Raw genomic sequence first — 23,976 nt, forward strand, 5'->3', positions numbered from 1 at the left:
GTTGTCAGACCAGTGTACCCGGGGTAGGCAGGTCGTTGTTAGACCAGTGTACCCGGGGTAGGCAGGTCGTTGTCAGACCAGTGTACCCGGGGTAGGCAGGTCGTTGTCAGACCAGTGTACCCGGGGTCGGCAGGTCGTTGTCAGACCAGTGTACCCGGGGTAGGCAGGTCGTTGTTAGACCAGTGTACCCGGGGTAGGCAGGTCGTTGTCAGACCAGTGTACCCGGGGTAGGCAGGTCGTTGTCAGACCAGTGTACCCGGGGTAGGCAGGTCGTTGTTAGACCAGTGTACCCGGGGTAGGCAGGTCGTTGTTAGACCAGTGTACCCGGGGTAGGCAGGTCACCTCTGTCAGTACTGGGTTCTTTCAGGGTCAGCTCCTGCATCTGGGATGGGAAGGACTCCTGGTACAGAGACCTGAGAAAGAGAAAGAGTTTCAAGTTTCAATGTCACGTTGCACAAGTACAGTGAAACAGTGCAGTAATCAGTACAGTGAAACAGTGCAGTAATCAGTACAGTGAAACAGTGCAGTAATCAGTACAGTGAAACAGTGCAGTAATCAGTACAGTGAAACAGTGCAGTAATCAGTACAGTGAAACAGTGCAGTAATCAGTACAGTGAAACAGTGCAGTAATCAGTACAGTGAAACAGTGCAGTAATCAGTACAGTGAAACAGTGCAGTAATCAGTACAGTGAAACAGTGCAGTAATCAGTACAGTGAAACAGTGCAGTAATCAGTACAGTGAAACAGTGCAGTAATCAGTACAGTGAAACAGTGCAGTAATCAGTACAGTGAAACAGTGCAGTAATCAGTACAGTGAAACAGTGCAGTAATCAGTACAGTGAAACAGTGCAGTAATCAGTACAGTGAAACAGTGCAGTAATCAGTACAGTGAAACAGTGCAGTAATCAGTACAGTGAAACAGTGCAGTAATCAGTACAGTGAAACAGTGCAGTAATCAGTACAGTGAAACAGTGCAGTAATCAGTACAGTGAAACAGTGCAGTAATCAGTACAGTGAAACAGTGCAGTAATCAGTACAGTGAAACAGTGCAGTAATCAGTACAGTGAAACAGTGCAGTAATCAGTACAGTGAAACAGTGCAGTAATCAGTACAGTGAAACAGTGCAGTAATCAGTACAGTGAAACAGTGCAGTAATCAGTACAGTGAAACAGTGCAGTAATCAGTACAGTGAAACAGTGCAGTAATCAGTACAGTGAAACAGTGCAGTAATCAGTACAGTGAAACAGTGCAGTAATCAGTACAGTGAAACAGTGCAGTAATCAGTACAGTGAAACAGTGCAGTAATCAATATCAACGTAACACAAGATAGAACAAAAACACACAAGGAATAAAAATAAGAAGAACAGGAGAAAGTAAGAAGCTAAATACAGGGTCAAAGTTCCAACACCATATTTACAATATTGATACTGGCGCGATAGAGGTCCTGTAGATATGTACAGGGATAAGGTGACTAGTATGTTATTAGGTTCCCCAATTAGCTGCTGTCAAGGCAGTACTCTTCCTGGGGTCCGAACAGGAAACAAAACACAACAAATAGAATACATAATACCACAATACACTACACAATACACTACATAATACACCACATAATACACTACACAATACACTACACAATACACTACACTACACATTACATAATACACTACACAATACACTACATTACACAATACAATACACTACATAATACACTACATAATACACTACACAATACACTACATTACACAATACACTACATAATACACTACATAATACAATACACTACATAATACAATACATAATACACTACATAATACAATACATAATACACTACACAATACACTACATAATACACTACATAATACACTACATAATACAATACATAACACACTACATAATACACTACATAATACACTACAAAATATATAAAAATGTCTGTGTCTCTTCACAGTCCCCACTGTGCCATACATTTTTACATTTACATTTTAGTCATTTAGCAGACGCTCTTATCCAGAGCGACTTACAGTTAGTGAATACATATTTTTTAAATATTTTTTTTATACTGCCCCCCCCCCCGTGGGAATCAAACCCACAACCCTGGCGTTGCAAACGCCATGCTCTATCAACTGAGCTACATCCCTGCCGGCCATTCCCTCCCCTACCCTGGACGACGCTGGGCCAATTGTGCGCCGCCCATGAGTCTCCCGGTCGCGGCCGGCTACGACAGTTACCATACAAGTGTTATTTTATCTGGTTTTATTGCTAGTTTGAGTTACCTGGGTTGGCAGAGCGTTCCATGTAGTCATGGCTTTATTTAATACTGTGCGTTTCCCAGCCCCTGTTCTGGAGCTGGGCACTGTGAAGACCTCTGATTTGCTTGTCTTGTGTGGCACAGTCCGAACTGTGTGCCAACTGCTTGAACAGACAGTTCGGTATCTTCAACACCTCGCACAAAGACCAATAGTGATGCAGTCAATCTCTCCTCCACTTTGAGCCAGGAGAGATTGACATGCATATTACTAATGTTAGCTCTCCGTGTACATTTAAGGGCCAGCCGTGCTGCTCTGTTCTGGACCAACTGCAATTTTCCTATGTCCTTCTTTGCCGCACATGACCACACAACTGGGCAATAGTCCAGGTTTAACATTTTACTGTCGTAGCTGACGTATATATACGGCTGAGTCATCGGCGTACATAGACACAGGCTTTATTCAAGGTCAGTGAAAGGTCACTAGTAAAAACAGAAAACAATAATGTCCCTAGCTGGCTGCCCTGCGGTACACCACACTCAACTGAATTTGCATTAGAGAGGCTTCCATTAAATAAAACCCTCTTAGATAGGTAACTATCTAAGGCAGAGGATGGAAATCCAAAATACCTACAGTGAGGTAAAAAAGTATTTGATCCCCTGCTGATTTTGTATGTCTGCCCACTGACAAAGACATGATCAGTCTATAATTTTAATGGTAGGTTTATTTGAACAGTGAGAGACAGAATAACAACAACAAAAATCCTGAAAAATGCATGTCAGAAATGTTATAAATTGATTTGCATTTTAATGAGGGAAATAAGTATTTGACCCCTCTGCAAAACATGACATAGTACTTGGTGGCAAAACCACAGAGGTCAGACGTTTCTTGTAGTTGGCCACCAGGTTTGCACACATCTCAGGAGGGATTTTGTCCCACTCCTCTTTGCAGATCTTCTCCAAGTCATTAAGGTTTCGAGGCTGACGTTTGGCAACTCGAACCTTCAGCTCCCTCCACAGATTTTCTATGGGATAAGGTCTGGAGACTGGCTAGGCCACTCCAGGACCTTAATGTGCTTCTTCTTGAGCCACTCCTTTGTTGCCTTGGCCGTGTGTTTTGGGTCATTGTCATGCTGGAATACCCATCCACGACCCATTTTCAATGCCCTGGCTGAGGGAAGGAGGTTCTCACCCAAGATTTGACGGTACATGGCCCCGTCCATCGTCCCTTTGATGCGGTGAAGTTGTCCTGTCCCCTTAGCAGAAAAACACCCCCAAAGCATAATGTTTCCACCTCCATGTTTGACGGTGGGGATGGTGTTCTTGGGGTCATAGGCAGCATTCCTCCTCCTCCAAACACGGCGAGTTGAGTTGATGCCAAAGAGCTCGATTTTGGTCTCATCTGACCACAACACTTTCACCCAGTTCTCCTCTGAATCATTCAGATGTTCATTGGCAAACTTCAGACGGGCCTGTATATGACAAGATCCTCCCGTGTAGTTCTGGGCTGATTCCTCACTGTTCTCATGTTTGAATGGGCGGCAGGTAGCTTAGTGGTTAAGAGCGTTGTGCCAGTAACCGAAAGGTCGCTGGTTCTAATCCCCGAGCCGACAAGGTGAAAAATCTGTCGTTGTGCCCTTGAGCAAGGCACTTAACCCTAATTGCTCCTGTAAGTCACTCTGGATAAGAGCGTCTGCTAAATGACTAAAATGTAAATGTAAATCATTGCAACTCCACGAGGTGAGATCTTGCATGGAGCCCCAGGCCGAGGGAGTTTGACAGGTATTTTGTGTTTCTTCCATTTGCGAATAATCGCACCAACTGTTGTCACCTTCTCACCAAGCTGCTTGGCGATGGTCTTGTAGCCCATTCCGGCCTTGTGTAGGTCTACAATCTTGTCCCTGACATCCTTGGAGAGCTCTTTGGTCTTGGCCATGGTGGAGAGTTTGGAATCTGATTGATTGATTGCTTCTGTGGACAGGTGTCTTTTATACAGGTAACAAACTGAGATTAGGAGCACTCCCTTTAAGAGTGTGCTCCTAATCTCAGCTCGTTACCTGTATAAAAGACACCTGGGAGCCAGAAATCTTTCTGATTGAGAGGGGGGTCAAATACTTATTTCTCATTAAAATGCAAATCAATTTATAACATTTTTGACATGCGTTTTTCTGGATTTTTGTTGTTGTTATTCTGTCTCTCACTGTTCAAATAAACCTACCATTAAAATTATAGACTGATCATGTCTTTGTCAGTGGGCAAACATACAAAATCAGCAGGCGATCAAATACTTTTTTCCCCCCACTGTATGTTTTTTCAGCAATAGGTTATGATCAATGATATCAAAAGCTGCACTGAAGTGTAACAAAACAGCTCACACAATCTTCTTATTATCAATTTCTTTCAGCCAATCATCAGTCATTTGTGTCAGTGCCGAGCATGTTGAGTGCCCTTCCCTATAAGCATGCTGTTGTTAATTTGTATTCTGTAAAATAGCATTGTATTTGGTCAAATACGATTTTTTCCAAAAGTTTGCTAAGCACCGGTAGCAGGTCTGATTGGTCGGCTGCTATTCTTGGGCAGCAGAATGACCTTTGCCTTCATCCAGGCCTGAGGGCACGCATCATCTTCTAGGCTTAAATTGAAGATGTGGCAAACAGGAGTCGCACTGTATTCCGCTACCAAACCTCAGCAATTGACCATCCAGGTTGTCGGTACCAGGTGGCTTGTCCTTATTCATAGATAGCAAAAAAAGGAATCACCTCTTCCACACCAACTCTGTAGAACTCAAAACTACAGCGCTTGTCTTTCATTATTTGGTCCGATATGACATGAATATGAAGGCTCAGCGTTTGTTGTTTGAATGTCATGCCTAAGTTTGCTAATCTTATCAACAAAAAAGTGATTAAAGTGATTGGCAATATCAAAGGGTTTTGTTATGAACAAGCCATCTGCCTCAATGAAGGATGTTCGTTTTTTCAAACTGTTCACTTTTTCAAAATGTTCGCTTTTTCAAAATTATGTAAATGTTTATTTGTATCTTTGTTCCATAGTATAGATTCTTCTTCTTTTTGTTTAGTTTAGTTACGTGATTTTTCGATTGACTGTACGGTTGCCAGTCTGCTGTGTTGTCAGACTTATTTGCTACTGCCTTTGCCTCGTCCCTCTCAGCCATACAGTTTTTCAATTCATCATCTATCCATGGGGATTTGGCAGCTCTAACAGTCAGTTTATTGATGGGGCGCATGCCTGTCAGTAACCGGAAGAAGCAATTTCATAAATGCTTCAAGTGCGGCGTCAGGTTGTTCCTCAATACACACATCAGACCAACAAATATTTTTCATCATCTTTGACATAGGAATCTTTGCAGAACTTCGTGTATGATCGCTTATACACAATTTTAGGACCCGTTTGGAACTTAGTTTTTTCTAGATATGGCTATTATATTATGATCACTACATCCGATGGGTGTTGATACTGCTTTAGAGCAGATCTCTGCCGCATTAGTAAAGATGTGGTCAATACGGGTGGATGATTTAGTTCATGTTCTGTTTGTAACTACCCTGGCAGGTTGACTGATGACCTGAACCAGGTTGCAGGCACAGGTTCTATTTTGAAGCTTCTTTTATGTGTGGACAGCTTGTTGACAACCAGTCAATATTTAGGTCACCCAGAAAATATACCTCGCTGTTGATATCACATACATTATCCAACATTTTACACATATAGTCCAAATACTGACTTTTAGGACTTGGTGGTCTATAGCAACTTCCCAGGAGAATAGGCTTTAGGTGAGGCAGATGAACCTGTAGTCAAATTACTTCCACATCATCTGACATGAGATCCTCTCTCAGCCTAACAGGAATATGACTCTGGATATACATGGCAACACCTCCATTTGCAATTCTATCTTTCCTATATATTCTATAACCATGTATAGCTACTACTTCATCATCAAAGGAATTATCAAATGTGTTTCAGAGATGGCCAGAATATGAATGTTTTGAGATATTAGTAAGTTGTCAATTTTATTAACCTTGTTTCTCAGGCTACATATGTTAATTTGGGTCATTTTTTGTCCTTTTCTGGGTTGCTTGTTTGTTTTTAGTGCTATTCTGAGAGGCTGATCCGAGGTAGACATGCCAGTGACATTTACATTTGAGCCAATGGTACTGAGTGGGCTGTTCACAGTGGGCTTCTTCCTAAGGTAGACAGTTTCAGTGGAAACAGTGGAATTAAATTCTATGGGCTTTTATGATTATTGCTAACAATACTCTTGGAGCTAACAGCCAAAGGAACATAGATTAGTTTACTTACATTGACTGCACTTCTATTTCTCCAGGATATAATACGATTTCAATGTCCTCACTTATTATGACAGGGAGGACTGGAGCGCTACCAAACCCAGACCGTCAGTCTCTTAAGCAGTTTGCTATGTTGATGGAGATCATCCTGGAACCCCTGTGGTTAGGGTGAATCCCGTCTCTTTTAAAGAGAGTGTTGGTTACTCCCACAGCAAGTCAAAAATTGTCACAAAAAGGAGACATTCCCGTCTTTGCAAAGTTTCTTCAGGAACTCGGTTTAGGGCAGCGAGGCGGCTGTAACGTTCCAAACCCCTTCAATAGCACGGCAGGAGGCCAGAGATGATTATTGTCTTCCCTGTGCCAACAAAGGATGTTCAAGAGAATGTTGTAGTCTTTCTTCAGTTCCTCAGATTGCCTAAAGCGAATGTCGTTAAATCCAACGTGAGTGACGACGGCGCCAATATTAGAGTAGTTAGCTAGAACTGTAGGGCTGGAGGGAGTCGATGTCTCAGACACAGGCGCCTGGGTGACAGTGGACCTTGGTCGGCCCACAGGCCGTAGACAGGCCAAAGTCTCTCACCATCGAGCTGCCCACGACGACGGTGGTCGTGATGGATCTGATGGGGAAGGAGGAGGGGGGAAAAAGAACGGGACTGCCTCAGGCAGGGGGGGGGGGGGGGGGGGGGGGGGGGGGGGAGCTTTGATCCAGCCTGACTCACCGCACACGCAACAGTGGCAGCGGATGGCGTTGGAATCCCATGGGGAGGTGAGGAGGGCCCAACACCCTGCTTCCTTTGGTCAGCAACCGGCTGAGCTGTGGAGGAGGGTGCCACTGGTCGGCTGCTGACCGTTGGTATACTCCCAGGACCAGAGCTGACTCCCGGGCCGGTGGGTCCGCCTCCAGCAAGGCAAAGCTGTTTAATAGCTGGATGGGATCTTCCAGACTGCCTCCCTCCCGACCCCCTATGCCTTCCCAGTGTCCAGTCTCCCACGTGCCGCAGAGTTGAGCTTACCATCTGTCCAGTGGATTGGAGCAGGTCAGCACCGCTCGACTCATCAACACCTTGGCTGTAGGAGGCATTGAGAACTGAGATTCTGGGTGCCTGAGCTCCATCGAAATACTTCTTGTTTTTTCCTCGCAGCTGAGCTAGCCGCCGGAAAATCTCTTCCCTAAGCTGCTTGATGATGATGCATTTGGGACAGATGAAGAATTGATGTTCATTTATAAATTCCACCTCATCTTCCTCCTCTTGCGTAGAGTTAATCTCGCACCTAGCGCATTTGAACCCAGACGTACACACAAACACCACTGGTGTTTTGACTCTAGCTCTGCTAGCATTAACGTGCTGTGTTTGCTCTGTTAGCGTGATGGCTAACCGCTAACTATTGTACTGTTTTAGCAGAAATCCAGGACACAAACTTGCGGTCCCAGGAAGTCAGCCTCTGGATGTACGTTTTCCTGCTTGTTTACAGCCTCGTACAGTTGCTTAAGTGCCAGCTTGTTATATTTCTTGTCCTGAGGTGGAATGTAAACAAAAGTCACGATAACAGCTGAAAACTTCCTCGGGAGGTAGACGGGTCAGCATTTGACCATCAGGTATTCCATGACGGGTGAACAATGGGTCGAGACTACCACCGCGCTCGACTCAGCACACCGTCTGTTGTTGATGAAGAGGCAAACCCCTCCCCCTCTCATTTCTCTGACTCTACTGTCCTGTCCGCTCGGTGAATGGAAGAGAGAAGCGAGATAAATAAAAGGAAAATCCTATAGAAACAGAATAAAAAGCTCATGTTGAACGTCAATAATATTTATGACTTACTATGTCATAAAGTGCCTGGCAGCAAACGGAGGACAACAACAGAGATGAACACTAGAGGGTACACACACACAGACTTACAACAAGCACTCAGACATAGCATACTGTACATACCAACCACACCTACCTGCCATGTAGTGGAAGCCCGTGGAAGGTCTGTGATTGTGGCAGCTGGCAGGGAGGGTAGTCTCTGTCTCGGTCTCCCTGATAGATCTGGGGCTGGTGTGGGTGTGACCCGTGCAGGGAGTTGGTGGTACGCCTCCTGGGGGGTCCCCTGTTGTCCTGGCCCTGTCCCTTCCCCCCCGCCCCCGCCCCTACCCCACCCAGGGTGTTCCTCAGGTACCAGTCCCTCAGGCCCTCCAGAGCCAGGGCCTTGTGCAGGCTGCGGATGGGGTCGTCTGGGGTGACGGAGTCAGAGTACTGGGGTGGTCCGAGCTGGTGGTTGTGGTTGAGATGGGGACCGGGTCCTGATCCAGACCCATGCTGGTGCTGGTAGGACTCAACCCCAGAACCCCGGTGGGGATACAGGGCAGCTGTGGAGGTCCCGGTGGAGGAGGAGGAGGAGGAGGTGGGAGGGAGAGGAGGGTCAGAGGAGGTGTAAGAGGAGAAGAGGAGCGCTTCCTGGTGGTGTTGCTGTAGAGGGATGAATGGACCACACGACTTGGTACGGGTTACCTTGACCCGGCGTGGCTCCCCAAGCTTCCCCCGGAGCATCAGGGGGCTGGAGTAGGCTGGCGGGCCCCCAGAGACATGCTGGGGCCCTGGGAGATGTCCCTGGGGGTGGGGGTGAGAAGGAGGAGGTACAGGGACAGAGGAAGGGACCTGCTGGACCCGTCTCTGCTGCTGCTGCTTCCCCCACACATAGTCCATCAGGATATCACTGTAACCTCCGCCTCCCCCTCCTCCTCCCTGCTCATAGGACCCTGACGGGGGGCCAGGGGAGGGGCCAGGGGAGGGGCCAGAGGAGGGGGAGGGGCCGCCAACCTGAGACTGATGAGGAACCACCTGGGTCACCTCTGGATTGTCTGACCACTGCTTGGAAGTCGTCACGGTGGATATAGCTGACCTGGGAAGGAAAGAGATACATAAACACGGAAGGAAAGAGATACATACAGTGAGGGGGGAAAAGTATTTGATCCCCTGCTGATTTTGTAAGTTTGCCCACTGACAAAGACATGATCAGTTTATAATTTTTAATGGTAGGTTTATTTGAACAGTGAGAGACAGAATAACAACAAAATAATCCAGAAAAACGCATGTCAAAAATGTTATAAATTGATTTGTATTTTAATGAGGGAAATAAGTATTTGACCCCCTCTCAATCAGAAAGATTTCTGGCTCCCAGGTGTATTTTATACAGGTAACGAGCTGAGATTAGGAGCACACTCTTAAAGGGAGTGCTCCTGATCTCAGCTTGTTACCTGTATAAAAGACACCTGTCCACAGAAGCAATCAATCAATCAGATTCCAAACTCTCCACCATGGCCAAGACCAAAGAGCTCTCCAAGGATGTCAGGGACAAGATTGTAGACCTACACAAGGCTGGAATGGGCTACAAGACCATCGCCAAGCAGCTTGGTGAGAAGGTGACAACAGTTGGTGCGATTATTCGCAAATGGAAGAAACACAAAATAACTGTCAATCTCCCTCGGCCTGGGGCTCCATGCAAGATCTCACCTCGTGGAGTTGCAATGATCATGAGAACGATGAGGAATCAGCCCAGAACTACACGGGGGGATCTTGTCAATGATCTCAAGGCAGCTGGGACCATAGTCACCAAGAAAACAATTTGTAACACACTACGCCGTGAAGGACTGAAATCCTGCAGCGCCCGCAAAGTCCCCCTGCTCAAGAAAGCACATATACAGGCCCGTCTGAAGTTTACCAATGAACATCTGAATGATTCAGAGGAGAACTGGGTGAAAGTGTTGTGGTCAGATGAGACCAAAATCGAGCTCTTTGGCATCAACTCAACTCGCCGTGTTTGGAGGAGCAGGAATGCTGCCAATGACCCCAAGAAAACCATCCCCACTGTCAAACATGGAGGTGGAAACATTATGCTTTGGGGGTGTTTTTCTGCTAAGGGGACAGGACAACTTCACCGCATCAAAGGGACGATGGACGGGCCATGTACCGTCAAATCTTGGGTGAGAACCTCCTTCCCTCAGCCAGGGCATTGAAAATGGGTCATGGATGGGTATTCCAGCATGACAATGACCCAAAACACACGGCCAAGGCAACAAAGGAATGGCTCAAGAAGAAGCACATTAAGGTCCTGGAGTGGCCTAGCCAGTCTCCAGACCTTAATCCCATAGAAAATCTGTGGAGGGAGCTGAAGGTTCGAGTTGCCAAACGGCAGGCTCGAAACCTTAATGACTTGGAGAAGATCTGCCAAGAGGAGTGGGACAAAATCCCTCCTGAGATGTGTGCAAACCTGGTGGCCAACTACAAGAAACGTCTGACCTCTGTGATCGCCAACAAGGGTTTTGCCACCAAGTACTAAGTCATGTTTTGCAGAGGGGTCAAATACTTATTTCCCTCATTAAAATGCTAATCAATTTATAACATTTTTGACATGCGTTTTTCTGGATTTTTTTGTTGTTATTCTGTCTCTCACTGTTCAAATAAACCTACCATTAAAATTATAGACTGATCATGTCTTTGTCAGTGGGCAAACGTACAAAATCAGCAGGGGATCAAATACTTTTTTCCCTCACTGTAAATCGTTTTGGACACTAGTGGGTTAGGGTTAGTTCTATAGATTAAGACTTGAGCTCACCTGATGTGATTGTGAACATCTGATGTGGTTTAGGGTTCGTTTTATAGATTAAGAGCTCTATTTAATCAGATCTGCTTTAGCTGACATCCGCATAGCCGTTGTTGGAGGTGGAACTGTGTTGGAGCCGTCAAATCCACAAGTGGCTCCCAGCATTATACCTAAAGCGGGCATTGCCATTGGCTGCACGGTGTTCCATTATACCTAAAGCGGGCATTGCCATTGGCTGCACGGAGTCCCATTATACCTAAAGCGGGCATTGCCATTGGCTGCACAGAGTCCCATTATACCTAAAGCGGGCATTGCCATTGGCTGCACAGAGTCCCATTATACCTAAAGCGGGCATTGCCATTGGCTGCACGGAGTCCCATTATACCTAAAGCGGGCATTGCCATTGGCTGCACAGAGTCCCATTATACCTAAAGCGGGCATTGCCATTGGCTGCACGGAGTCCCATTATACCTAAAGCGGGCATTGCCATTGGCTGCACGGAGTCCCATTATACCTAAAGCGGGCATTGCCATTGGCTGCACGGAGTCACAGTAACAGAACTCCCATGCAGATGTAATCTACACCTCGATTAGGCTGACAGAAATCTTCATTATTTAGTTTAATGATTTTTTTATTTGAGTTTCATTATTTCTATATAGCTACACTTTCATTCTGAACTTCTAACTTGAGTGGGGCGGGTGTTGCTTCGTGTGACAATGATCACAAGAGAAGCTGCTCACCGATTTGACGGCTCCAACCCGGTTCCACCTCAGACAACGGCTATGCGGATGTCAGCTAAAGCAGATCTGATTAAATAGAGCTCTTAATCTATAAAACGAACCCTAAACCACATCAGATGTTCACAATCACATCAGGTGAGCTCAAGTCTTAATCTTAAACTGCCAAAACATCTGCTAAGCGGGGGTGTGTCTGCTACCACCGGTTAATGCTTGATCTGATTTCATCTAGACTTGAGCTCACCTGATGTGGTTGCGGACACCTGCGGGTCCGTTCCGAGCGAGAAGGGGTGTGGCGGGTACACTCCTCCCCTCCATATTGCTTCTGGGGGAAGAGAGTCCGACACACACAGCAAGAGTCTGCGTTAGGACTACAACATATCCACAGTGGGATAAGTTAGAATGTATGAAACTGGGCCACAACATCGCTCCCCCCCTGTGTATCAGTGGCTTCCTGGAACTTTTGATTGGAAAGAAGAGCCGTTATACACCGAGTGTACAAAACATTAGGAACACCTGCTCTTTCCACGACAGACTGACCAGGTGAATCCAGGTGAAAGCTATGATCCCTTATTGATGTCACTTGTTAAATCCATTTCAATCAGTGTAGATGAAGGGGAAGAGACAGGTTAAAGAAGGATTTTTAAGCCTTGAGACAATTGAGACATGGATTGTGTATGTGTGCCATTCAGAGGGTGAATGAGGCAAGACAAAATATTTAAGTGCCTTTGAACGGGGTATGGTAGTAGGTGCCAGGCGCACCGGTTTGAGTGTGTCAAGAACTGCAACGCTGCTGGGTTTTTCACGCTCAACAGTTTCCCGTGTGTATCAAGAATGGTCCACCACCCAAAGGACATGCAGCCAACGGCAGGCCAGTGGTCGAAAACAGGTCATTGATGAAAGAGGACAAAGGAGGCTGAGCAACAGACGGGCTACAGTTAGTCGACTGCCAGTCCAGTACAACACTGGTGCCCAAACTCGTTGTACCTTGACACGAATGGGGTATGGCAGCTGACAACCTTACAGAGTTACACTTCTATCAGCAAAAAACAAGACACTGCGGTTGCAGTGGACTAAGGAACGAAAACTCTGGGCACTGGAAAAACATTCCCTGGTCTGATGAATCCCAGTTCCTGCTGTTTCACACTAATGGGAGAAAACCACGTGAGTACCTGCATCCATCATGCCGCGTGTCAACATCGCAGGCTGGTGGTGGTGGTGGTGTGGGGTGTGTTTTCATGGCACACAATGGGCCCCTTGATAAAAGTGGTGCAACATTTGAATGCCAAAGGATATCTGGAGATCATTGCCAATCAGGTGCATCCCTTCATGGCTGCAGTTTATCCATCTGCAAATTCATTTTTTTCAGCAGGATAATGCCCGATGACACAATGCTAGGATTGTCCAGGAATGGTTCCACGAACATGACAGTGAATTCAGCTTACTGCAGTGGCCTGCCCAGTCACCAGATCTCAATCCAACTGAGCATCTTTGAGATGAGATGGAACGAGCCATTCGGAGTACAGATCCACTACCAGCCAACTAGACAAAACTGTAGGAAGCATTGGAGTCAACATGGGCCAGCATCCCTGTGGAACGGCTTTCAACACCTTGTAGAGTTCATGCCCTGACGAATTGAGGCTGTTCGGAGGGCAAAACGGGGTGCAACTCAATATTGGGAAGGTGTTCCTAATTTTCTGTACACTCAGTGTAGATGTGGATAGAATAGATGGTTCCTAGTTGCAAATAGATGCAATGCTACCTGGCGGTTTGTACTGACTAGTTTGGATCATCTGTTTGTACATACAGTAGTTTATTAGTTTACTTTGTACAGTTATATTGTATGACATTTGCTTTGCTTGCTCTTTGGGGTTTTAGGCTGGGGTATCTTTAAAGAACTTTGTGACAACTGCTGATGTAAGAAAAGGGCTTTATAAAATAAATGTGATTGACTGATTGACTGATTGATATTGGGTCATAGTATGAAAAAAAAAGATGTCTGCACTCACTAACTGTAAGTGGCTCTGGATAAGAGCGTCTGCTAAATGACGTAAATGTAAAAATGTAAATAACTGCATCAGTACCTGGCAGAGTGGGCCAGCGAGTTGTGTGGCGTTGTGGTTCTCATGGCATAATAGACCTCAACAGGAGAAAGCTTCCTACACAGCCTGTTGTCTGGACTGCTGCTGCTGCCATTACCAGGGGCCACTCGGGGCCGAGACGGGGACACACAGTCAGGCGTCACACCCGAAGACTCATCTAGAGAGAGAGAGAGCGAGCGAGAGAAAAGAGATGGATGAAAGTTTGGTGAGGACTGAAAGTAAACCTTTGCATCACCGGGATGTACTGTATTTAACATGACCGGGATGTACTGTATTTAACATGACCGGGATGTACTGTATTTAACATGACCGGGATGTACTGTATTTAACATGACCGGGATGTACTGTATTTAACATGACCGGGATGTACTGTATTTAACATGACCGGGATGTACTGTATTTAACATGACCGGGATGTACTGTATTTAACATGACCGGGATGTACTGTATTTAACATGACCGGGATGTACTGTATTTAACATGACCGGGATGTACTGTATTTAACATGACCGGGATGTACTGTATTTAACATGACTAGGATCTACTTTTAGTGTACTCGTATAGTCTTACCATTGTCATGGTCCCCTGTAGAATCAGATATGGAGCTGCTCTCTGAGTTCACTGTGTCATCTGTGGAGGGATACACACACACACACACACACACACACACACACACACACACATTCCCTTATATCTAAATCTGTGCCTTGTGACTTGAGTCACATTTCCATGCAAATCTCCTATAAGAATCAGTCCATGATGGACATGGTTTAGAATTGCTCTGCATATCTCCGGTAGTATTCAGCCCTCACCGTGTACTCACAAACCACGTGGGCTGCATCTGCGTACGGCGCCCACTTCTCTATATAGTAATGCACTACCTTTGACCAGCCAGGACAAAAGTAGTGCACGAAAACACAGTCTGGACAAAAGTAGTGCACTAAATAGGGAATAGGGTGCCATTTCAGACTCCGCCCGCTCGGTGGAGTGAGTCAGGTGGTAGTTACATAAATGGTAGCATTGTTCTCTGTCTGTCACCATGCGCTTTCCCTGGATATCATGTGCGTCATCCCAGTAATAATGAGACTTTTTCTGACTTCCTCCTCTCCTCTGTAACAATTCTCCCTCCCCCCTCCCTCCCTCGCCCTCCCCCCTCCCCTCCCTCCCTCCCTCCCTCGCCCTCCCCCCCCCCCCCTCCCTCGCCCTCCCCCTCCCCCCCCCCCTCCCTCGCCCCCCCCCCCCCTCCCCTCCCTCGCCCTCCCCCCCTCCCCTCCCTCGCCCTCCCCCCCCTCCCCCCCCTCCCTCCCTCCCTCGCCCTCCCTCGCCCTCCCTCCCTCTCCCTCCCCCTCTCTCCCTCCCTCGCCCCCCCTCTCTCTCCCTCGCCCTCCCTCCCTCCCTCCCTCCCTCGCCCTCCCTCGCCCCCTCCCTCCCTCGCCCTCCCTCCCTCGCCCTCCCTCGCCCCCTCACTCGCCCCTCTCCCTCGCCCTCCCTCCCTCCCTCGCCCCCTCCCTCCCTCCCTCGCCCCCTCTCTCTCTCCCTCGCCCTCCCTCCCTCGCCCCCTCCCTCCCTCCCTCCCTCCCGCTCCCTCCCTCCCTCCCTCCCTCGCCCCCTCCCTCCATCCCTCGCCCTCCCTCCCTCCCTCCCCCGACTATGGGGTTAAAGTGCAGACTGTCAGCTTTAATTTGAGGGTATTTTCATTAATATCGTTTAGAAATTACAACTCTTTTTGACCCCACATTTTAGGATTGGGACAAATTAACTTTTTATGTTTATAAAAGTAGTAATAAGTTTATGAATGGTAAATAATATATTGTCATTTTGGAGTCACTTTTATTGTAAATAAGAATAAAATGTGTTTGTAAACACTTCTACAGTAATGTGGATGCTACCATGGTTACGGATAATCCTGAATAAATCGTGATTAATGATGAGTGAGAAAGACAGATGCACAAATATCATAGCCCCAAGACATGTTAACCTCTCACCATGACAATAAAACGGGAGGTTAGCATGTCTTGTGGCTATGATATTTGTGCGTCTGTAACTTTCTCACTCATCGTTAATTAATGAATTAGAAACATATTCTATTGTTATTTACAATACAAGTCACTCCAAAATGACACAATACATTATTTACCATTAATGTCTATTGGGCACAACTAAAACAAACAGCAAATGCATCCAACAAATTTGTAGAGTTACAATCTTGAAGTAGTCATTGTGTGCTGGGAATATAGGACCAAATACTTAGCTTTTTATTACTTTTATACACAATCAGTTAGGAAAGCAAAGGCTAGCTTTTTCAAACAGAAATGTGCATCCTGTAGCACTAACTCCAAAAGGTTTTGGGACACTGTAAAGTCCATGGAGAATAAGAGCACCTCCTCCCAGCTGCCCACTGCACTGTGGCTAGGAAACACTGTCACCACCGATAAATCTACAATAATCGAGAATTTCAACAAGCATTTTGCTACGGCTGGCCATGCTTTCCACCTGGCTACCACTACCCCGGCCACCAACTCTGCACCCTCCGCTGCAACTTGCCCATGCCCCCCCCCCGCTTCTCCTTCACACAAATTCAGACAGCTGATGTTCTGAAAGAGCTGAAAAATCTGGACCCCTACAAATCAGCTGGGCTAGACAATCTGGACCCTTTCTTTCTAAAATTAGCCGCCGAAATTGTCGCAACCCCTATTACTAGCCTGTTCAACCTCTCTTTCGTAACATCTGAGATCCCCAGAGATTGGAAAGCTGCCGCGGTCATCCCCCTCTTCAAAGAGGGTGACACTCTAGATCCAAACTGTTACAGACCTATATCCATCCTGTCCTGCCTTTCAAAAGTATTTGAAAGCCAAGTTAACAAACAGATCACCGACCATTTCGAATCCCACCGTACCTTCTCCGCTATGCAATCCGGTTTCCGAGCTGGTCATGGGTGCACCTCAGCCACGCTCAAGGTCCTAAACGATATTATAACCGCGATCGATAATAGACAGTACTGTGCAGCCGTTTTCATTGACCTGGCCAAGGCTTTCGACTCTGTCAACCACCGCATTCTTATTGGCAGACTAAATAGCCTTGGTTTCTCAAATGACTGCCTCGCCTGGTTCACCAACTACTTCTCAGATAGAGTTCAATGTGTCAAATCGGAGGGCCTGTTGTCTGGACCTATGGCAGTCTCTATGGGGGTGCCACAGGGTTCAATTCTCGGGCCGACTCGAGAATAGAATTTTGTCGCTCTTGCTGCTGGTGACGCTCGGATCCACCTCTACGCAGACAACACCATTTTGTATACATCTGGCCCTTCATTGGACACTGTGTTAACAAACCTCCAAACGAGCTTCAACGCCATACAACACTCCTTCAGTAGCCTCCAACTGCTCTTAAACACTAGTAAAACTAAATGCATGCTCTTCAACCAAACGCTGCTTGCACCCACCCACCCGACTAGAATCACTACTCTCGGCGGGTCTGACCTAGAGTATGCAGACAACTACAAATACCTAGGTGTCTGGTTAGACTGTAAACTCTCCTTCCAGACTCACATTAAGAATCTCCAATCCAAAGTTAAATCTAGAATCGGTTTCCTATTTCGCAACAAAGCTTCCTTCACTCATGCTGCCAAACATGCCCTCGTAAAACTGACTATCCTACCGATCCTTGACTTCAGCGATGTCATTTACAAAATAGCCTCCAACACTCTACTCAGCAAATTGGATGTAGTCTATCACAGTGCCATCCGTTTTGTCTCCAAAGCCCCATATACTACCCACCACTGTGACCTGGACGCTCTTGTTGGCTGGTCCTCACTACATATTCGTTGCCAAACCCACTGGCTCCAAGTCATCTATAAATCACTGCTAGGCAAATCCCTGCCTTATCTTAGCTCACTGGTCACCATAGCAACACCCACCCATAGTCTGCGCTCCAGCAGGTATATCTCACTGGTCATCCCCAAAGCCAACACCTCCTTTGGCCGCCATTCCTTCCAGTTCTCTGCTGCCAAATACTGGAATGAATTGCAAAAATCTCTGAAGCTGGAGACTCTTATCTCCCTCACTAACTTTAAGCATCAGTTGTCAGAGCAGCTTACCGATCACTGCACCTGTACACAGCCCATCTGAAATTAGCCCACCCAACTACCTCATCCCTATATTGTTATTTATTTTGCTCATTTGCACCCCAGTATCTCTATTTGCACATCATCTCTTGCACATCTATCATTCCAGTGTTAATACGAAATTGTAATTATTTTGCACTATGGCCTATTTATTGCCTTACCTCCATAACTTACTACATTTGCACACACTGTATATAGATTTTCTATTGTATTTTTGACTGTACGTTTTGTTTTACCCCATATGTAACTCTGTGTTGTTGTTTTTATCGCACTGCTTTGCTTTATCTTGGCCAGGTCGCAGTTGTAAATGAGAACTTGTTCTCAACTGGCTTACCTGGTTAAATAAAGGTTAAATAAATAAAAAGTGAATTTGTCCCAATCCTAAAATGGGGGGGACTATGGACAGAAATAGTTGTAATTTCTAAACGGTTCACCTGATATTAATGAAAATACCTTCAAATTAAAGCTGACAGTCCGCACTTTAACCTCATAGTCATTGTTTGATATCAAATACAAACGTTTGAAGTACAGAGGCAAAATAATAAAAAAACGCTTCACTGTCCCAGTAATTACAGAGTGTATATTACGTTATGTAATAACACCAACTTTCAACCAGTGCAGTCACAGCGATAAGGGGGAGGTTACCTGTGTGTATTTTAACCAGTGCAGTCACAGCGATAAGGGGGAGGTTACCTGTGTGTAATTTAACCAGTGCAGTCACAGCGATAAGGGGGAGGTTACCTGTGTGTATTTTAACCAGTGCAGTCACGGCGATAAGGGGGAGGTTACCTGTGTGTAATTTAACCAGTGCAGTCACAGCGATAAGGGGGAGGTTACCTGTGTGTAATTTAACCAGTGCAGTCACAGCGATAAGGGGGAGGTTACCTGTGTGTATTTTAACCAGTGCAGTCACAGCGATAAGGGGAGGTTACCTGTGTGTAATTTAACCAGTGCAGTCACAGCGATAAGGGGGAGGTTACCTGTGTGTAATTTAACCAGTGCAGTCACAGCGATAAGGGGAGGTTACCTGTGTGTAATTTAACCAGTGCAGTCACAGCAATAAGGGGGAGGTTACCTGTGTGTTATTTAACCAGTGCAGTCACAGCGATAAGGGGGAGGTTACCTGTGTGTATTTTAACCAGTGCAGTCACGGCGATAAGGGGGAGGTTACCTGTGTGTATTTTAACCAGTGCAGTCACAGTTATAAGGGGGAGGTTGATAAGGGGGAGGTTACCTGTGTGTAATTTAACCAGTGCAGTCACAGCGATAAGGGGGAGGTTACCTGTGTGTAATTTAACCAGTGCAGTCACAGCGATAAGGGGGAGGTTACCTGTGTGTATTTTAACCAGTGCAGTCACGGCGATAAGGGGGAGGTTACCTGTGTGTATTTTAACCAGTGCAGTCACAGTTATAAGGGGGAGGTTGATAAGGGGGAGGTTACCTGTGTGTAATTTAACCAGTGCAGTCACAGCAATAAGGGGGAGGTTACCTGTGTGTTATTTAACCAGTGCAGTCACAGCGATAAGGGGGAGGTTACCTGTGTGTATTTTAACCAGTGCAGTCACGGCGATAAGGGGGAGGTTACCTGTGTGTATTTTAACCAGTGCAGTCACAGTTATAAGGGGGAGGTTGATAAGGGGGAGGTTACCTGTGTGTAATTTAACCAGTGCAGTCACAGCGATAAGGGGGAGGTTACCTGTGTGTAATTTAACCAGTGCAGTCACAGCGATAAGGGGGAGGTTACCTGTGTGTAATTTAACCAGTGCAGTCACAGCGATAAGGGGGAGGTTACCTGTGTGTAATTTAACCAGTGCAGTCACAGCGATAAGGGGGAGGTTACCTGTGTGTAATTTAACCAGTGCAGTCACAGCGATAAGGGGGAGGTTACCTGTGTGTATTTTAACCAGTGCAGTCACAGCGATAAGGGGGAGGTTACCTGTGTGTATTTTAACCAGTGCAGTCACAGCGATAAGGGGGAGGTTACCTGTGTGTATTTTAACCAGTGCAGTCACAGCGATAAGGGGAGGTTACCTGTGTGTAATTTAACCAGTGCAGTCACAGCGATAAGGGGGAGGTTACCTGTGTGTATTTTAACCAGTGCAGTCACAGTGATAAGGGGGAGGTTACCTGTGTGTAATTTAACCAGTGCAGTCACAGCGATAAGGGGGAGGTTACCTGTGTGTATTTTAACCAGTGCAGTCACGGTGATAAGGGGGAGGTTACCTGTGGTTAGATCCCAGCAGTGCCACTGAAAGGTGGTAAGTTATATACCTGTGTGGCATCCTCTGTGTACGGTCCTCCTGCTGTGTGTCTGGTGATGATCAGAGTCTACATGTCGTCTCAGGGCACCACTCAACAGATTCTTCTTAGGTTTCCTCTGACACTCCTCCTCCTCCTACTCATCACAAGATGGGGTTTATTTACAGACTTCTTCACATTCAGTGTTCTACACCATTCAGTGTTCTACACCATTCAGTGTTCTACACCATTCAGTGTTCTACACCATTCTCGTAGAGGTACAAAACAGGACTTTCACTCAACATTCTCTCACCCTACAATCCATCTGGAAAATGATCATTTGTCAGAGATAACAGGTTGAAATTAGGAGGGGGGGCAGTTGTGCTTTCTGGGTAGAATGTATCAGTTTGTGTGGTAATATTCACAATCCTCCTTTACCTCTGACTTTATAACAGTATTGGGTCCGTGGCGGTATGATCCGACCCGTTGGCGTACCTTGGAGCGTCTCTCCCCTGCCTCCAGGGGGAAATCACCAGGAAGCTCTCCTGTCAGCTCCTGTTATAGATGAATACACCACATTAACAGGAGAGATCACCAGGAAGCTCTCCTGTCAGCTCCCGGAGAGGACAAACATAGACACAGAACATGACCATAACATGACCATAACATTACCGATACAATACAATAACATGACCATAACATTACCAGAACATTACCGATACATTACCAGAACATGACCAGAACATTACCAGAACATGACCAGAACATTACCAGAACATGACCGGAACATGACCAGAACATTACCGGAACATGACCAGAACATTAACAGAACACACTAGTCAACGGCGAGTGCACTGACCGTCTCCTGCAGACAGACCCTCCGTAGCTCAGCCAGTCTGGTATTCAGTAGAGTCTCCAGACTGCGTTTTCTCTCCTGTAGTTCTGTCATCCTTTCGACACGCTGCTCATCTCCCTCCGGACCGCCACCCAGCAGGTCTACAGAACACACCAAGGGTAGTGGGTTCAATCCCCGGGACCACCCATACACAAAAAAAATGTATGCAAGCATGACTGTAAAATCGCTTTGGATAAAAGCGTCCGCTAAATGGCATATTATTATTACATTATATTATGACGTGTTAAGTGTTGATCAAACAGGGCTATACATACATTCACTAAAAACGAATGCCTAAAATTACTATCACTAAATTAGGTACATAAAATAATGTCTTATTTCCTCACCAGGCACTGAGATGAGATGACCCTTGACCTCCATGTCAGGTGTGTTCCATGTGACCTCGCTGCTCTCAGTGCATCCCAACAGATCACTCACCTACACACACACACACACACACACACACACACACACACACATTTACATTACATTTTAGTCATTTAGCAGACGCTCTTATCCAGAGCGACATACAGTTAGTGAATACATATTACTTTTTTTATACTGGCCCCCTGTGGGAATCGAACCCACAACCCTGGCGTTGCAAACGCCATGCTCTATCAACTGAGCTACATCCCTGCCGGCCATTCCCTCCCCTACCCTGGACGACGCTGGGCCAATTGTGCGCCGCCCATGAGTCTCCCGGTCGCGGCCGGCTGCGACAGAGGCTGGATTCGAACCAGGATCTCTAGTGGCACAGCTAGCACTGCGATGCAGTGCCTTAGACCACTGCGCCACTCAGGAGTACACACACACACACACACACACACACACACACACACACACACACACACACACACACACACACACACAGAGGGGGGATGGACCACTCCAGTCCTTGGGGGCCACAGTGTCTGCTGGTGTTTGTCCTTGTTTTTCTAAAATCAGGTTTCGACCTAGAAAACTGTTGTGTATACTTGTGTGTTACGGAGTGGCAGGCAAGAGGGACGCTATACCGCTGCTGGCTGGGCTGTATTCAGCACAGTACTGCAGTACTGATACAGGCCTGACGGGGGCGCCACTCAACAGTACTGATACAGGCCTGACGGGGGCGCCACTCAACAGTACTGATACAGGCCTGACGGGGGCGCCACACAACAGTACTGATACAGGCCTGCTCTGTTTACAACAACAAAGCTTCATGAGAAACCAGGCAACTGCATGTTGGAGAGTGGAGGCAGAGTTGAACCAAAGCTGTGTAAATAAAGGTTAAAGGATTGCGCTGAATCAGGATGGGGTTATATTGTTGGAGAATAAGGACTAGTTTCAGACTGTCAGTGAGACAGAAAAAGGAACCCCCATGTTTACTCAAAACACAGCTAGACTGAGACGGAGAGATGGAGAGATGGAGAGATGTTTTGTGTTATGAGATGTGTTGTGATATAGGATTGATTAAAGGCTTGTCGTGTTTCAGTGCAACACTGCACTCCACGACCCCTCTTTCCAACCAACCAAGCAATCACAGGCCTGTCCAGACGCAACCCTTAGCCCCTAGGCACCTCTCCCCTCTCCCTCTCCCCTCTCTCTCCCCTCTCCCCTCTCCCCTCTCCCCTCTCCCTCTCCCCTCCTCCCTCTCCCTCTCCCCTCCTCCCTCTCCCTCCTCCTCTCCCCTCTCCCCTCTCCCCTCTCCCCTATCCCCTCTCCCTCTCCTCTCCCCTATCCCCTCCCCCTCTCCCTCTCCCCTCTCCCTCCTCCTCTCCCCTCTCCCTCTCCCCTCCCTCTCCCCTCTCCCTCTCCCTCCTACTCTCCCTCTCCCCTCTCCCTCCTCCTCCCTCTCCCCTCTCCCTCCTCCTCCCTCTCCCTCTCCCTCTCCCTCTCCCCTCCCCCCTCTCCCTCCCCCCTCTCCCTCCCCCCTCTCCCTCTCCCTCTCCCTCTCCTCTCCCTCCTCCTCTCCCTCCTCCCCTCCCTCTCCCCTATCCCCTCTCCCTCTCCATCTCCCTCCTCCCCTCCTCCCTCTCCCTCTCTCCTCTCCCTCTCCCTCCTCCCTCTCCCTCCTACTCTCCCTCTCCCTCTCCCTCTCCCTCCTCCCTCTCCCCTCTCCCTCTCCCTATCCCCTCTCCCTCTCTCCTCTCCCCTCCTCCCTCCTCCCTCTCCCCCTCCCCCTCCCCTCCTCCCTCTCCCCTCTCCCCCCTCTCCCCTCCTCCCTCTCCCTCTCCCCCTCTCCCCTCCCTCCCCCTCTCCCCCTCCCCCCCCTCTCCCCTCCTCCCTCTCCCTCTCCCCTCTCCCTCCCCCCCTCTCCCCTCCCTCCCCCTCTCCCCTCTCCCCCCTCCCCTCCTCCCTCTCCCTCTCCCTCTCCCCTCTCCCTCCTCCTCCCCCTCTCCTCTCCCTCTCCCCTCTCCCTCTCTCCTCTCCCCTATCCCCTCTCCCTCTCTCCTCTCCCCTATCCACTCTCCCTCTCCCCTCCTCCCTCTCCCTCTCCCCTCTCCCCTCTCCCCTCTCCCTCTCCCTCTCCCTTAGCCCCTAATCCCGTGAAAGGATTAGATAGATGTAAGCAATTTCACCTTTAGCCTGGAAAAAAATTAAAGTAAAAGAAAAAGTACTCAATTGTCAGAAAACCTTAAAAGAAAATGACTCAAGTAAAAGTGAAATAGTAAAAATAAATACTACTTAGTATTTGGTTTACAATGTACTTGAGTATCAAAAGTAAATGGAACTGCTAAAATGTACTTAAGTAAAAGTATAAACCATTTCAAATTC

General features: G+C 47.2%; 1 protein-coding gene across 1 annotated transcript; it reads right to left on the minus strand.

The window, feature by feature from the left end:
- Positions 1-310: 310 nt before the first annotated feature.
- Positions 311-21,660, minus strand: LOC311114297 (uncharacterized protein; the record flags this gene model as incomplete). Its single annotated transcript, XM_084189553.1, has 9 exons — positions 311-413; positions 8,491-9,429; positions 12,112-12,192; positions 13,952-14,126; positions 14,540-14,599; positions 20,361-20,481; positions 20,766-20,882; positions 21,187-21,323; positions 21,570-21,660. Coding segments are annotated over 9 exons (1,824 nt in total), but the record flags the coding sequence as incomplete, so codon positions are not given.
- Positions 21,661-23,976: the final 2,316 nt, after the last annotated feature.

This window comes from Coregonus lavaretus (genome assembly GCF_964263955.1).
Source record: "Coregonus lavaretus genome assembly, contig: HAP1_SCAFFOLD_1035, whole genome shotgun sequence".
NCBI classification, from domain to species: Eukaryota; Metazoa; Chordata; class Actinopteri; order Salmoniformes; family Salmonidae; genus Coregonus; species Coregonus lavaretus.